The sequence below is a fragment of the Anomaloglossus baeobatrachus genome, chromosome 7, assembly GCF_048569485.1.
Source record: "Anomaloglossus baeobatrachus isolate aAnoBae1 chromosome 7, aAnoBae1.hap1, whole genome shotgun sequence".
Lineage (NCBI taxonomy): Eukaryota > Metazoa > Chordata > Amphibia > Anura > Aromobatidae > Anomaloglossus > Anomaloglossus baeobatrachus.
In genome coordinates, this window is record NC_134359.1 from 262688525 (window position 1) to 262704757 (window position 16233).

At 46.7% G+C, this 16233-nt stretch overlaps 1 protein-coding gene across 1 annotated transcript in view; it reads right to left on the reverse strand.

The window, feature by feature from the left end:
* MICALL2 (MICAL like 2) overlaps window positions 1-16233 on the reverse strand; it is a 70667-nt gene that overhangs the window by 21817 nt on the left and 32617 nt on the right. Inside the window, exons 5-11 of the mRNA XM_075318102.1 lie at window positions 10133-10287; window positions 9826-9947; window positions 8690-9721; window positions 7040-7314; window positions 6760-6853; window positions 5351-5511; window positions 185-361 (exon numbers count right to left, since the gene is read on the reverse strand). Of these exons, the coding sequence (XP_075174217.1) occupies window positions 185-361; window positions 5351-5511; window positions 6760-6853; window positions 7040-7314; window positions 8690-9721; window positions 9826-9947; window positions 10133-10287 (2016 nt within the window). The remainder of the gene's footprint in view (window positions 1-184; window positions 362-5350; window positions 5512-6759; window positions 6854-7039; window positions 7315-8689; window positions 9722-9825; window positions 9948-10132; window positions 10288-16233) is intronic.

Sequence of the window (16233 nt, forward strand, 5' to 3'; positions counted from 1 at the left end):
GGCACCATTAAATCTAAAACCGCAAAATGCCAATAAACACTCCTGCTAGAATGGGAAAAATAGGTCTACCATTCTGGAGCCTAGGAGAGCTGGATCACACATGATTAGCCCCCCACAGTGCTAGAATATTCTATTTTTTTCCTAAAAACACCCCCTCCCCAACCTCGGTCCACTTTGTCCTTACCAGATGGGTCATTTGTAGGAGTCTTGTCGGATGTCCAGTGTGAACGCCAGCTTGGCACGACCGGGTCTTGGCTCGCGGGGCCATCTTGCCACTTCTGCTCAGGTTTGGGCCAATCATTGATCAGATCCATTTTGGCAACTAAAAGCTTCTTTTTGGCAGGTGGTACTTTAGCCGATTCTAGGCAGATAATGAGATAAATCACTTACAATATTGAACTTTATGGAAAAACTACAAATGTATCACAATAAAATATACAAAGAAGGAACCCGGGGAATAAAAAAAAACGAAAAAAAAAAAAAAACAAGATCATTTCTAACAAACAAGAAATCGTCCATATAACAGTGTCCTATAATGTGCCCATGACGTCATCACAGGGGAAGAGAAGTCACTTGGACTCCGCTACAATGGAACGTCATCAATGTACCTCATTAAAGTCAATGGAGTCCATCGATCATCAGAGGCAGCAAGAATAGCTGAGATTAAAGCTGGTCATACATGATCAATAGCTGTCGTCTGAAAACCAACCCCCCCACCATTGTGTAAAATGACTACCATTAAAGCCCTTATACATATTCGGCAGCAGTTGGCCAAAAAGTCGTACGGCACAGCTGTCTACCCCAACTCACTTTGGCTCAGGCCACGCTCCTATGTTCTCCACCAGCATTGTCTCGTAGAAGACAAAAGTATCGGTCAATGGAAGGTCAATGGTCAACATGCCGGATCCTTTACTACCCCAACACCATCTGTCAGAGAAGATTCGGGAGACCCCCATACCTATGAGTCTACTGGCAGATCTCACCAATAATGGAGGGTTTGGTTGACTTCAGTGTAAGGTGTATGGGGGCCTTTAGGCTCTTTTCACCTCTGCTTATTGGTTTCCATTTCTAAACAGAAGCCGTTGTGCCGAATCTATCACCCAATGGATACCAACCAATGGACCATTGGATGAATACTAACCAATGGATACTTGACGGACCCAAATATCGTACAGTGGGTCCACCAAATAGTACACATGACAGTTGTGAGCGAATTACACTCTGGGACTCCAAATTAATAAGATTTGTTTTACGAGCACTAGGGAAATCAATACAGCACACACTGTTTGTGGTGTACTGAGAGTTTCTGCTTTATAACATCATGTGACCAGTTTATATAGTACCTCAAACAAAGAAATAACTCCCCTGAACTATGCACCAATAAGAGCAGGTGGGGCGTGAATGGAAATGTGAAACTTACCCACTCATCAGTGTTAGATGAGCCCTGACATCATTAGCTATAAGTCAATAAGTTATAGGAACAAAATGGATTCTGTTCTCTCACACGGTCCAGCGCCATAATCAAATAGGAGAAAAATGTTGGTGGGGCACAAAGGAATTCTAATGGTAATTATATTAGAAAGGATCTTGTTTTGTTTTTTTAATAACCCACGAATCGCACCCTTCTCTTGTTCCTCCAAGCCCCAGAGAACCTCTCTGCAGTGATGCAAATAATATACATGCAGTTAAATAATATATAAGTATAAAAACAACACTCCACATGATGAAAAACGTATTAAAAAAGGACATAACTCTGATCCAACCATATAAAAATGATATGTTTCGTTGTTCTGCAAGCAAGTTACCCCCCCCCAATGTTCACCCTCATGCACAGGCATGCTGTTACATCTTTCAAAAGCCACCCTCACACAAAAATGAGGCGAAAACATGTTTCGGGATAAGAAAAGAAGCATGCAGTCACATGTAAGAGGTATGTGGGAGACTGACCGCCGGAAAACAACATCACAGGAGTAGCAATGGCTGCACTCCGCAGCAAGGTCTCAGCTGTTTCTGACTTAGACCTTGATAACGGATGCAAAAGTCAAGTGACTGTCACTTCTAAGTTTGCGACAATATTGTCCAAGGAAGTTGCCAGCCATGTATCCTGCTACCTACTTACTTGGCATAGTCCTGGCATTGAATTTATGAATCAGGAGGAGTGGGTTTAAAGGGGGTGATTTGGGAGAATAACCCCATGTCCATAAATATGATCTGCTCAGATCCTGCCATCTATGAGCCATAAAAGAGCTCATCAGTAGGAGCAGCTCTTATTTAGGCAGACATTTGACGGCCATTCATCATGCAATACTACATCTCCCCTGCAGTGGGCGCTGTAGAGAAAATGCCGGCTTGCCTGGATGAATCGAATGTTTGTCTGGGCCAGGAGCCCTCAACTGGTCGACCAACTTTAAAAGGAGTTTTCTCCATGGAGGCCGCCCTTTAATCTTCAGAAGACGTAACATGTGATAGTGATCAGTCACCAATGCTACATGCGGGATTCTCAATCTATGGGGCCTCCTGGAACAGATCTTGAAAATGTCGGACACGGTTGAACTGCAAACACATGCGAGGGTCACAGCACGACACATGAGACATGCACAGATTACATATCGCCGCGCTGACGGGAGCGCTACGTGTGAAGGTCTGGGCCGCCGCCGGCTCACCACGGACGCAGCTCATTGGGGAAAGTTATCTGATCTCCATTGTCATTCTCAGCTAGGTATGAGAAGAAGGGGAAAGGACAGAAAAGGAAAAACAGTCAGAAAAATGGTAGCGTATGGGAGACATAAGTGTCTGCAGGTGTATACAGCGGCGGACGTCAGAGCCTTCCATGGGGGTGTACACCGGGCAACTGTCCCAATATACCTCCAACCACAGCATGAGAGTCCAACGGGGCAATAAATACATAGGACCTAAGAAGGATATAAAACGGATTGGCTGCTTTCATCCACTGCCAGCGCCCCCCTTCTCTGCAGGTTATGAGTGGTAATGCAGCTCAGGTATGACACATGGAGAAGTGTGACCCTATTTTCCAATCCTGGGCAACCCCTTTAAAATGGAAAGGTGGTCACATATTTGCACAATTCTCTCCATTGAAGTCTATGGGATTTACAGTCAAGTAATTTTCCATATCATTGGTATGGTAATGGTAAAAGCCATCAGAGTGCTAGGTTTTCCGCTCTTTGTAACCGGACTCTACGGCTCAATGGTCAATGGCGTCCTGGATCTATCTACACAAGTTCCCTGTTCTTGCAGATCTGCAGATATAGGTTGTGGCTACATGGAGACACTGGCCACGACACACAATGAGAAGTATGTGCACTAAGGCAACTGAATGGGGTCTCATTGGGAATCACAAGTTGCCACGACTATAAAAAGAAAGTTCAACGGGATCCAACTTGCTTTTCGCAGTACCTTGCAGGTCGCAGTATATCACCTCCCGCTTGCATTATGCTGCAATGGATTTACAATTCGTTCTTGTTCTTGATCTAATCAACATTTAACCCTAAATAATAAACCTTCTATGGAACTGGAGGATGATCTGTGACAGACTGCATCCATAGGAAGAGATAAGCGGTGCCTATGTAGCGTGCCACTTCTCTCCCTGTAGTCGTCATGTATAGTGATGAGCGGGCACTACCAGGCTCGGGTGCTCAGTACTCGTAACTAGTGATGAGTGAGCACTACCAGGCTTGGGTGCATGGTAGTGCCCGCTCATCACTAGTTACGAGTACTGAGCACCCGAGCATGGTAGTGCCCGCTCATCACTAGTTATCAGTACTGAGCACCCGAGCATGGTAGTGCTCACTCATCACTAGTTACCAGTACTGAGCACCCAAGCATGGTAGTGCCCGCTCATCACTAGTTACGAGTACTGAGCACCTGAGCATGGTAGTGCTCACTCATCACTAGTTACGAGTACAGAGCACCTGAGCATGGTAGTGCCCACTCATCACTAGTTACGAGTACTGAGCACCCGAGCATGGTAGTGCCCGCTCATCACTAGTTCCGAGTACTGAGCACCTGAGCATGGTAGTGCTCGCTCATCACTAGTTACGAGTACTGAGCACCTGAGCATGGTAGTGCCCGCTCATCACTAGTTACGAGTACTGAGCACCTTAGCATGGTAGTGCCCGCTCATCACTAGTTACGAGTACTGAGCACCCGAGCATGGTAGTGCCTGCTCATCACTAGCTACAAGTACAGAGCACCCGAGCATGGTAGTGCTCGCTCATCACTAGTTACGAGTACTGAGCACCCGAGCATGGTAGTGCCTGCTCATCACTAGCTACAAGTACAGAGCACCCGAGCATGGTAGTGCCCACTCATCACTAGTTACAAGTACTGAGCACCCGAGCATGGTAGTGCCCGCTCATCACTAGTTACTAGTACACAGCACCCGAGCATGGTAGTGCCCACTCATCACTAGTTACGAGTACAGAGCACCTGAGCATGGTAGTGCTCGCTCATCACTAGTTACTAGTACACAGCACCCGAGCATGGTAGTGCCCGCTCATCACTAGTTACTAGTACACAGCACCCGAGCATGGTAGTGCTCGCTCATCACTAGTTACGAGTACTGAGCACCTGAGCATGGTAGTGCCCGCTCATCACTAGTTACGAGTACTGAGCACCCGAGCATGGTAGTGCCCGCTCATCACTAGTTACGAGTACAGAGCACCTGAGCATGGTAGTGCCCCCTCATCACTAGTTACCAGTACTGAGCACCCGAGCATGGTAGTGCCCGCTCATCACTAGTTACCAGTACTGAGCACCCGAGCATGGTAGTGCCCGCTCATCACTAGTTACCAGTACTGAGCACCCGAGCATGGTAGTGCCCGCTCATCACTAGTTACGAGTACAGAGCACCTGAGCATGGTAGTGCCCCCTCATCACTAGTTACCAGTACTGAGCACCTGAGCATGGTAGTGCCCGCTCATCACTAGTTACCAGTACTGAGCACCTGAGCATGGTAGTGCCCACTCATCACTAGTTACCAGTACTGAGCACCCGAGTATGGTAGTGCCCGCTCATCACTAGTTACCAGTACTGAGCACCCGAGCATGGTAGTGCCCGCTCATCACTAGTTACGAGTACAGAGCACCTGAGCATGGTAGTGCCCCCTCATCACTAGTTACCAGTACTGAGCACCCGAGCATGGTAGTGCCCGCTCATCACTAGTTACCAGTACTGAGCACCCGAGCATGGTAGTGCCCGCTCATCACTAGTTACCAGTACTGAGCACCCGAGCATGGTAGTGCTCACTCATCACTAGTTACCAGTACTGAGCACCCGAGCATGGTAGTGCCCACTCATCACTAGTAATGTATTATTTATTTATTTTTTTTACCTGTGACTATTGGGCTTGGAGTTGTAATGGGTGCAGGCGGCAGAACTGGCTTGTTCTCTTTGTCAGCAGGGTTTGGAGTGATGATGGTGATAGTTGTGGTTTTCTTGGGAGTTGTAGTACTCTCCGGTTCCTTTGCGGTTGGCTTCGGCTCGTTCACAGTACTGGGAAGAACATAAGAGACATTACACGTCTGCATGTAGACGCGATCTGTTAGCAGCAGCCTATATACACTGTATACATGAGGGGAAGATCCGTGTGTGATCTCTGCGGTCAGGAAGCCGGAGAGGAATGAGTGGGGCTTATTAATGGAGTGTTTTCTCGCACGCAGGGAGCAGATCTGCATCCAGTGGGGGTCGGCGGTCCCCGGGTCCCAGGATTTTCCCAGGCACACGCTGTAAACACACATCTGTCTTAAGCCGTGTAAAAATCCTAAAGCCGACACTTCCCTGGAAGGAGCCTGGAGTTAATCAGTGACACAATAATTCATGTAAATCATTCTATTTCGGGAGACGTCTTAAAGATCTCAAGACGTCCATATAGCAGAGTGAGACGGGAAGTCATTCTTCCAAAAATTCGGGGATTTCAAAGTTGCTTTTATGGGGGGGAATGTCCCTCCTTACGGAGACCAGCTGTGTAAGGCGTCTTGGCAATGCTCCATTAAAGATCAGCCCCCCTCCCCCCCCCCCAAGAAAACATTCGCCAGTGCCCACCGACTGGAGAAGACAGCCAATTCGCATATTTTTCCCCATGGACCATTTCCAGACACAGCAGGTCTCCCCAAAGGGTTATTCCCATCTTCATAGATGAGCAATTTACTGTTTATTAAAATTAGCATCTATTCTTTTGTTTACAGCTCGTTGCCTAGGTAACCGACCACCAAAGCTGGCTTCCATTAGGGCGATTAATGCACTCTAGCGATCCGGTCTGGCTTAAAAGTAATAGAAAAGGGTTTCTAAGCATGGTGCATGTTCAGCAGTGGTGGTCGGTCACCTAGGCAACGAGCTGTATACCAAACAGGTCAACATTTTAATAAACAGTAAATGTTTTTGCAAGCACTATCATCCAATCCCCATCTATGAAGAAGAAAATCCCTTTAAGGAGACCTATTGGAGGACAGAGATGAGTTGTATATTCCTTCCTTGGAGCATTTCCATACACATCGGGTCTCCTTAAGGAAGGGCCAGTCCCTCAAAATCTGTATTGAGGATGTCTACGTCAGCCAGCAAAACTGTCTTGTGCACTGATGAGGGGCAAATACCCTGGAACAGTTGTCTGTCGATGCTGGCTTTTAAGACAGCCTCCACCCATAGCCCAAAGACAGAGAGGGACCAATTTTGGCCAAAAAAAAAAGTTACCTCCTCTGCCTAATCTTGGACAGCCCCCCCTTTGACTATCCAATTGAAACTTACCGCTTGACTGAGGGTTTTTTGTCCACAGACTTTAGCATTGACCTCCAGTCCTCAGGAGCTTCAGATTTTGCCACTGTAATGCCAGAATGTTGTGCTGAAATGTTAAACAGGAGAACGTCAAAAAAAGTCGGACCTCTTTGGCAGGAATTTCAAAGCAATCAGATACAGAAGGGAGGACGGAAAGCAATGAGAAGGAATGTGCAGACGCCGCCAACATGTTCTCAACAAAGCTCTCCCACAAGGAGATCCAAGTAAAGACCCGTGATGGAAGGACACCTACTTTTTGAAGACGACTCCTCCACCTTCGGGACTCTGGTGGCAGGACTTGGGACTCTGGTGGCAGGACTTGGCACACTAGGCTGCGCAGGTTGTGTACGAGGGGCTGGAACAGGAGTTTCAGACGTTTTGCCGATGCTGGGTAATGGGGCACTTTTGGGGGGCTCGGGACTTATCATGGGTGTTTTCACTTTCGTTTTTCTTTCTTTCGCAACAGGTTTCTCAGGCTCGGTTTTTGAAGTAGAAACCGCCGATACATTTGGCTTAGGATCCGGCAACCTAAAAAATAATTGGGTTAAAGAGGAACTACAGGTGACCACAAAGGCATCTTCTAAATATGGGGTCATCATTGACTGCATGTGGCCACACGGGCAAGTGTCACCCCTTTGGGTTGAAAAGCTTAGACCATTTTTTCTCAAAATCATGTCTTACCAAAAGTGCTCAAAAAGACTCGCAGGATCTCGGTTCGTCAGTCACAACGGAACGCCATGGTTACTGGACCAGAAACCTTCCAACCTCCTACCTGTTGGCTATCATGGTACCTCTTCCGTTTTGTAGGCCTTCCGCAACGACATTGTTGTGGAATGAGGCACGATGTCACACCGTGCTTACTAACAAGAAGAGATATCAGAGAAGTAGAGGCTTGCAAGCCTCTGGTCTGGTGGCCATGAATTTCTGACACGACTTGTTGACTGGACCAGAGTTCTTTGAATCTTTTCCCTCAATTCTACTACTGACCCCTAACCCCAAGTGTCTTCGCATGTGTCTGGCTTTGATCCATCGGCCTTTACAGTTTGCCATATACAATTGATTGTCCAGTTTTGAAAACCTATTTCTAGATCTTGTTTTCAGAATCGTCTTTTCTTGGCCGGAGTAGAGAGCAGTTATAAAGAGCGTCTCCCTGTCTGGAGGACAAGTCCTGTCCTGCATGATACAGACAACTCAATTAAATTGGGCACTGTTAATACTTAATTTTCACTTCGGTGGAGCTGGCGGGAAACTCAGCCCTTATAGTTCATAGCTAATTGCTGGGATTTCCAGCCAGAAGACACTTTCTGATCAGCCTATTGTCACTGGACCCTTCTAAAAAGTAGGGAATTTCCAAAGCAGAGAATCCATTTAAAGAAGACTAGGTCAAAAGTGTCCAGTTTTTCCCTTTATTTTATTTCCATTGCTTCCCCCGAGTAGTCTGCTTTTTCCTTTTTTTTTTTAAATCTGCTATACTGTTCCAGAGATATGGTCTTTACAAGGAAGTGTGGCTCATTGGTTAATTAGGCAGAGGAGCATAAAGACACACCCCCGAGGATCCCATTTGCCATGCCCCCGAGGTAAATACGATAAAAATTAGAACTAAATGAAAAAGCCCTAATCTCTGGAATCATATGATGGGTTTTTAAAAATAAAAAAAACTTGAATCCCTAGAATACTCAGGGAGCAGTGGGAATAAAATAAGAGCAATAAATGGGCATTTATGACTGGGTGACAGATACTTGTTTGGCTGGTTTAACCAACTTTAAAGAAGATCTAGGTTTGGATACTTCAATGTACTTCTCTTTCATAAAATTATATACAGCCAAAACTCTCCTACAAAAGTAGAATTACCATGTTGTCTCAAACAAATAGACCCAAAGACCTTACACAAGGGAACTCATACCTATTTGGAGGAGTTGATATACTGCTGGAAGTGTCTGTTGGTTGAGAAGGCTTGGTGGGTGTTGTACCAGGAATATTTTTCACGAGAAAGTTCCTAGCTTTATCCTTGTCAGCACTGACCTCCGGTATACGGGGTGTTATGTTAACAACCACCGACACACCAGGCCCATTGGACACCAATATTTTTGGAGATTCTGGGCCAGTCGTAGGCTGGTTGGTTTTTGGCTCTGGTACAACAGGACTTGACTGAAAAAACTTCTCACGGGCTTCCTTATTTTTGGCGGTTGATGAAAGCCAAGGCTTAGAGGAGGCATTTGGTTCCTTTTTGTCATCTTTAGCATCTGAGGAAGACCACTTTCCATTAGACAGAGAAGACACAGTTATGACATTTCCTGAGGCACCAGTGATTTTAGACTGTTGACCAGGCTGTCCTAAATCTTTTTTGGCGTCTTTCTGAGATGTTGAGGAGAGACTAATGTCTTTATTCCCTTTGCTTGCCTGTAAATACCCAGTTGTTGGGCTGTTAGACATATTTGAAGCCAACTTGTCCTTATTTTGGCCTGATGGACTAGAGACATTTGTTCTCAAATCTGGGCTACCATAAAATCCGAACGCCGTCCTGTTTGTGGATTCATGCTTGGTTGTGTTTGGAGAAGAAACATCCTTAACGACTGTGGATTGTTGAGCAGGAGTGGCCTTATATCCAAACTCCTTCCCCGCTTTACTAGAGACATCAGTAGTATTTTTGTTGGCAAAACCAGCAGCAGTTCTGTTAGTTGGCTCTGGGACCGATGGACTTGTGGTACTTTGCCATGATCTGATGGGAGGGGAGCTGCTTGGAGGACTAGTTGAAACCTGGCGGCTCTGATTAACTCCTGAAGAAGCTACAACGGGCGTATTTGGTCCAGTGAATGAAACATTATTAGGTGTAGGCGAGGGATTGCTACAGTTGAGATTGGTGCAGACTAATGTACCCGGATGGTCTCCTACTTTATAATCGCCCTGCTGTAATGTTCTTGAACACCGTTTACACCTGAAAATAGGGAAGAAAATATGTTTTAATGGAAAAATATTACATAGAGGTTTTAGATTATACACAATCGTCTGTCATGGACAATAAATGTCAAGACGACCTACCGGAAGCAATTCCTGTGATAGAGCTTCCCGTCAGCCATGTGTCTTTGAACCAAGTGGACATGTTTGCCACAGATGGCACAGTTGTTGCTAACTGCGCTGTTAGGATTAATTTCTCTAATGCCCTAAAGAAAAGGAAAAAAAAGGGATAGTCAATACCGAAGCTTGACCAGAACCAATAGTAAATATCGAGAAAGTCACAAGAGGATCCATTAAATATCTTGTTATTGTGCGATTTCGAAACTAGGACTATATGCAGTTCAGAAGGATCTGGGTTGAGGAAATTGAAATGCATCATGTATCATCTTACCGCTCTAACCGGGGCGTTCTCAACAACAGCTGGGCTGCCCTTATGTGCCGGATGGGTAACGGGTGTGGGCTGAGGAACATGGTTGGTTACTTTCTTTCCAGCGGGTTCCTCAATAGTGTCTGGCGGGGGACGTTTGATACCTGCCATGCCTCCAACTGGAAGAGAAGGTCAAGAACGTTAATGACAGATAATCCTACAGTATTTCCAAAGCCTAAAAACGGTTTCCTGGGTTTTTTTTGGCTGGGCAAGTGTTCATAAGGTTGGTTTAACAGATTTTGACTTATTAATAGGTCCACCAAATAGGAAAGTGAAAATATTCTGAAATCTTTAGCAACCTGTAACACTATCTATAACTGGAGGAAAATAAATTGTCCGGAATTCGGTCGCAACTACACATCGAAAAGATAAAAAATTGCAAGTAAACGCATTTCGATAAACTGAAATTAATCATTGCAAATCCGAGGAGCCTTGATCATTGCATAACTGGAGCTCAGATCCTACGTCTTAGAGTGTTTAGGAACCCTGGTGGTTTTGGCAACTTTTCAGGCTCCTTTAATGTTCCCTACAAATGAATTTTATTATTCAGCCGGAAATCAGAGCGAGCGTATTCATGTATGCAGTGCTAACCAGCGATCCATTAACGAGGATAATGAAATCACACCACACAAGGAGACTTTCCAACAGACTGTAGCTCAACAATAGCCATGTTGTTTTCTTCATTACCCGGCAAACAAGCAACAAGAAGGAACACATTTAGAAGAAACTTTTCCTTCTGCTGAAAAGCCTAAAGAAGAGCACGTTGAAGCCTCCTCCATGGCGGATTCAGGGCAGAACGGCAGCCAACTTCTATTTATACAGCTTGTGTATTTACTGAGGAAATATTTGATGTACACGCCTTAATCCCGAGCTCGGTTTAGAAAGAAATCAGGTGCAAACATAGGAGCCAAACACATTGCAAAGTGGAAAAGTCCTGCAATGCTCGAAAACGTTTTGGGACTCTCCAAATTAGTTTTAGAGTAAATGAATACGACGACATCTTTTTGAGGCGGGCGGACCCATCCAGTTTCTGTAGAGGAAGCCACTTAAGGAAAAGCCAGCGTTTTGTCACGGAGGCGTGGGGGTAGTTTTTAGGGGTTTTTGCAGCTTTTTTTTGGACTTTTTTGTTTGTTTCTTGATTGTTGAATGATGATAGATAGCAGTTTTCCTACCTAAAACGCTGGCAAAACACTAAAGGACGATCGAGTTTCTTTTGACCCTTCCCGTTGACTTCTATTGTAAAGTATAGATAGCAGAGAGTAATAGAGATGGTTTTTTCCAAAACCGCGCCAATGACCAAAAGGACGATGGAAAAATAAGATTAATGTTGCTTTATTTTCATGCTCAGGTCAACGCGTTTCAGGAGACTCGGCTCCCTTCATCAGGACAAACAGGCAAAAGAACATCGGTTTGATTTGATGTTCTTTTGCCTGTTTGTCCTGATGAAGGGAGCCGAGTCTCCTGAAACGCGTTGACCTGAGCATGAAAATAAAGCAACATTAATCTTATTTTGCCATCGTCCTTTGGTCAATGGCGCGGTTTTGGAAAAAAACATCTCTATTACTCTCTGCTATCAGCCATTTCGGGGACCTGGAGTTGCATGCTTATATAGGGAGTTGTGACTGTCACAACTTCCATAGGTGAGTTTAACCACGTTATTTAACCCCTTTTCCTATTGGGTCAAGACCCTATTGCGCTTCTTTTTCCACAGTCCTCTATTTCATTGTAAAGTATAGAACATCTTCATTGCAAAAAACGCCTGAAGAATAAAATAGTGCGCTCACTTCTATTAAAGGGGTGGTTCACTACTCTTCAGTAGTGACTACATCTCTGTAAAACTGATAGGGAAAGCTTTTTCTAAATACCTTGTGTTGCCAATTCAGCCTCTGAACGGCGCTATCACGGTCCGCTCTTCCCCATGACGTGACTCCACCCCCGGGCTCCGTAACCTCAAGGATCCGGTGATGTCACATCAACTTCTAGTTGACCTCACATCACCGTAGTCGGCCCCAGTCTTCCTGAGTGACTGGGCTGTGGGCAGATTTTAATCGCTCGCCACAGCCCAGCATCTCTCCTGCTTGTGGTGCTCTACAGTGAAGGAGAGAGCGCGAGATGCTGAACTGTGACGCTGGGCTGTGATAAGCTGTGAAACTTCACCCACAGCCCAGCCACTCAGGAAAACTGGAGCAGGCCGCAGTGATGGCAGGTCAACTGGAAGATGACGTGACATCACCGGATCCCAGAGGTCAAGCGACTGGGAAGTGCGGATCACAATAGCACCGCTCAGAGGCTGAATTGCCAACACAAGGTATTTAGAAAAAAGCCTTCCCTATCAGTTTACAGGGATGTGGTCACTACAGCAGAGTAGTGAACCACCCCTTTAACTGTTTTAAATATTTGAGGTTTACAAACAGTTAAAAGAGAAATCAAAACATTTTCAATCATGTTTTTGAGGGTTGTCTGGGTGCTTCTTCAGGTGGTTTTTTAAGTGACCAGTCCGAAAAAGATGTGTGCACATTCCGTAATTGTCATTTTCCTGGGGTGGCGACACCTCAATAGATGGACTTAGGTTCTTAAATGGTTAAAACTGCAAACCAAGCAACTTTTTAATTTACCTCTCAAAAAAAAAAAAAAAATCCTCTCTATACTCAAGAACAGAATGCATTTTAATTTTCAGGTTTACAGGTCGTTTCTTCGGATACAGGCCACCCTACAGTGTCAGAGTGGCTGGTTACCTACACAAGGCACTCTGAAGTCGGACGGATTGCTGGATCTTGCTCTTCACTTATGCTGCAAGCCACTTTTGCCTGCAACATGGTAGACCTCTGTGGCGCCCTGGACAAGCCAGGTCGTCACAGGTACTACACCAACACACCCTACACCCCGGCTAGGCACACCTAAGCCAAACACAAATCCTTGTTGCCTTCCTCCAGGGGCTGATGTCCACACCAGGGGGTGGGCCAGGCAGTTGGTCCCGCCCACCGAGGAGTTCACAGTCCTGGAGGCGGGAATAGTTTCAGAAGAGTTAGAGAGAGTGAAGTGGTAGTAGAGGAGACTGACCGTGTCCAGGTGTGTGGCCCGGGCACTCAGCAAGGTTGGCAGACGGTGGTGACCGTCTGCAGGAGAGGCCGATTGGAGTGAACCGTAAGGACCGGGGACGGGCGGTGGCCCGCCGGTACCGTATCGGGGAGTGAAGAGAAGCCAGCACCATTCGGCAGGGCCTACGAACCCCGACCAGGCTAGGAGTAGCCGTAAAAACGGTCAAATCCGTTAGCTAAGGGAACCTCCGGGGTTTCCCAGCAGCCAAGACCCGATTGAAGGCAACAGCTCACACCATAGAGGGAAACACAGTCACCGCCAAGGCTACAGTTCCCAGGGCTAGAGCTTGCGGGCAAAAGGGGCTCCCCTCAGCATCCATCCAAGCTGGGGAGTGGGTTACCGGTGGGAAGCCATTGGAACCGTAAACACAACACAGGTGCAGGGAAAGGCAGTCACCATCAACCTGCCGGGAGGAGAACCACCGCAGCCGCCTGTGGGACCCGTCCATGCAGCCGTTTATTTGACGGGAGACTCCGTGTGAATTACTGGCTGAGTGAGTACCACCCTGCCATGCGGCACAGCGCTGCCCCCGCGACCCTGCACCTCACCAGGCCCCGTAACCCGCCTGCCATTCCTAAAACCCTCACCGGGGCCCCGGGACAACCAACCCCCTACCCACGGAGGGGAGAACCAACATCCAAGCTGCTCCCTGTCATCGCTCCCGGGATCCCTGTCCAGAGCAGCGGTGGTGTCACAACCTCACCACAACCGTGGGTGGCGTCACGGACAATATCTACCCAAACCACACACCAACCCCCCCTTTCACTCACGGGCGAGGAACGCCGCTCGAGTCCCCGGGATCCGGCCCACCGCTCGAGCCACCACCGAGCTGCAGAAGCAGCAGTAGCCGGACCCGAGCAGTGGGTGAGCGCAGCGTCCCCTCCTCCGCCCGCGACACCTCCGTGTTTGGTCCAGCGGTGCAACCATATTTTATAAGAGCACCACCCCTATGAGGCAGAGGAGTGCTGTGCTCCTGAAGACTCTGGTGTCTCAGAACCATGCACACAAAAACTAAGGAACAGAAGCGTTCAGCCCATTTCACAGTGTGGTGTTCGGACACAAACTATAGAGCCGGTACATCGCTCTGCTCAAAGATAAGCAGAGTCATTTTGTCCCTCTATTTGAGAGACTGATTCAGAATATGGACCCCCAATGATTGGCCTGGGACAGCTCATAGAGTCCCATGGCTTTCAGTATCATCTCTATGCCTATGACACACAGATCTACCTCTCTAGACCTGACTTTACCTCTCTACTAACCAGAATCCCACAATGTCTGTCTGCTATTTCATCCTTCTTCTCTGCGCGATTCTTAAAGCGTAACATGGACAAAACAGAATTCATTGTCTTTCCTCCTCACTCATCTCCTCCACCAAGCCTATCCATCAAAGTTGATGGCTGCTCACTCTCCCCAGTCTCACTAGCTCGTTGCCTTGGAGTAACCCTCGACTCTGCTCTATCCTTCAAGCCGCATATCCAAGCCCTCTTCACTTCATGCAGACTACAACTAAAAAATATCTCCCGGATCCGTGCCTTCCTTAACCAAGAATCAGCAAAATCATTAGTACATGCCCTCATCATCTCCCGCCTCGACTACTGCAACCTCCTGCTCTCTGGCCTTTCTTTCAACACTCTTGCATCCCTCCAATCTATCCTGAACTCTGCAGCCCATTTAATCCACCTCTCCCCTCGCTATTCCCCAGCCTCGCCACTCTGCCAATCCCTTCACTGGCTTCCCATCGCCCAACGACTACAGTTCAAAACATTAACCATGACCTACAAAGCCATCCACAACCTGTCTCCTCCTTACATCTGTGACCTAGTCTCCCGGTACCTACCTGCACGCAACCTCAAATCCTCACACGATCGCCTTCTCATACTCCTTATCACAATCGCATACAAGATTTCTCTCGTGCCTCCCCCATACTCTGGAACGCTCTACCCCAGCATATCAGACTCTTTCCTACTGTGAAAAGCTTTAAGAGGAACCTGAAGACCTACCTCTTCCGATAAGCCTACAACCTACAATAACCCTCAGTCCAGTACACCACTGTGCAACCAGCTCTGTCCTCACCTCTTGTACCATCACCCATCCCCTGTAGACGGTGAGCCCTCGCGGGCAGGGTCCTCTCTCCTCCTGTACCAGTCTGTTTTGTAGTGTTAATGATTGTTGTACTAGTTTTTATGTATACCCTTTTTCACTTGTAAAGCGCCATGGCATTAATGGCGCTATAACAATAAATAATAATAATGATTAAAAAAAAAAAAAAAAGACTATTACACATCAAAAAGTTTCTCATAACATCGGATGAACCCCCTACCATCCAACATCCATCATGGTGTCCCCAATCTCCCCCGATGGCAGACGTCGGGGAAAGAAGGATCCGCACGCTCAGTTCTTTGTTTCTCTGGATGGAAAGTCGCCACCGGTAGAGTGTGGAAGTTACTTTTTTCTCTATCCCTACTGAAAACAGCAGCTGAACAGAGTGCGTAGGGAAGGAAGGAGCCTCCAGCCAACAGCTTTCTAATGTATGTGGGCATAAAGCAGGTGGTGGCCACTTATCGGCGTCCATTGGAGAAGACCTCTGCTTAGTTACATGAACACTTTCAGAGCCGGTGATTTCCCATAACTGGGAGTGAAATTGTTGTAATCGTCGGGACTTTTCCAAAAATAATAAAATCACACTGGGTGGACGGTAAAACTGGTTTCATTTTCTGTCTGCGGAGTTACTGAATGCTCCGAATTTCTCTGCTGTTTACCTTCTTGAGTTAAAGACCCGTAACCTACAACATAACTGCAGCAATTTATCAAAAAGCCATTCAAGGATGTCCTCTAATTCACCAGCAACTTTAAGAAAAGCATTGGATGGGGTTAGTAAGGATAGCTAGGAAACGTTTAAACTCAAAAAGGGATTGTAGAGAAAACCTATAGAAAAATATTAGGAAACTCAGAGTTGATGAAGGGGT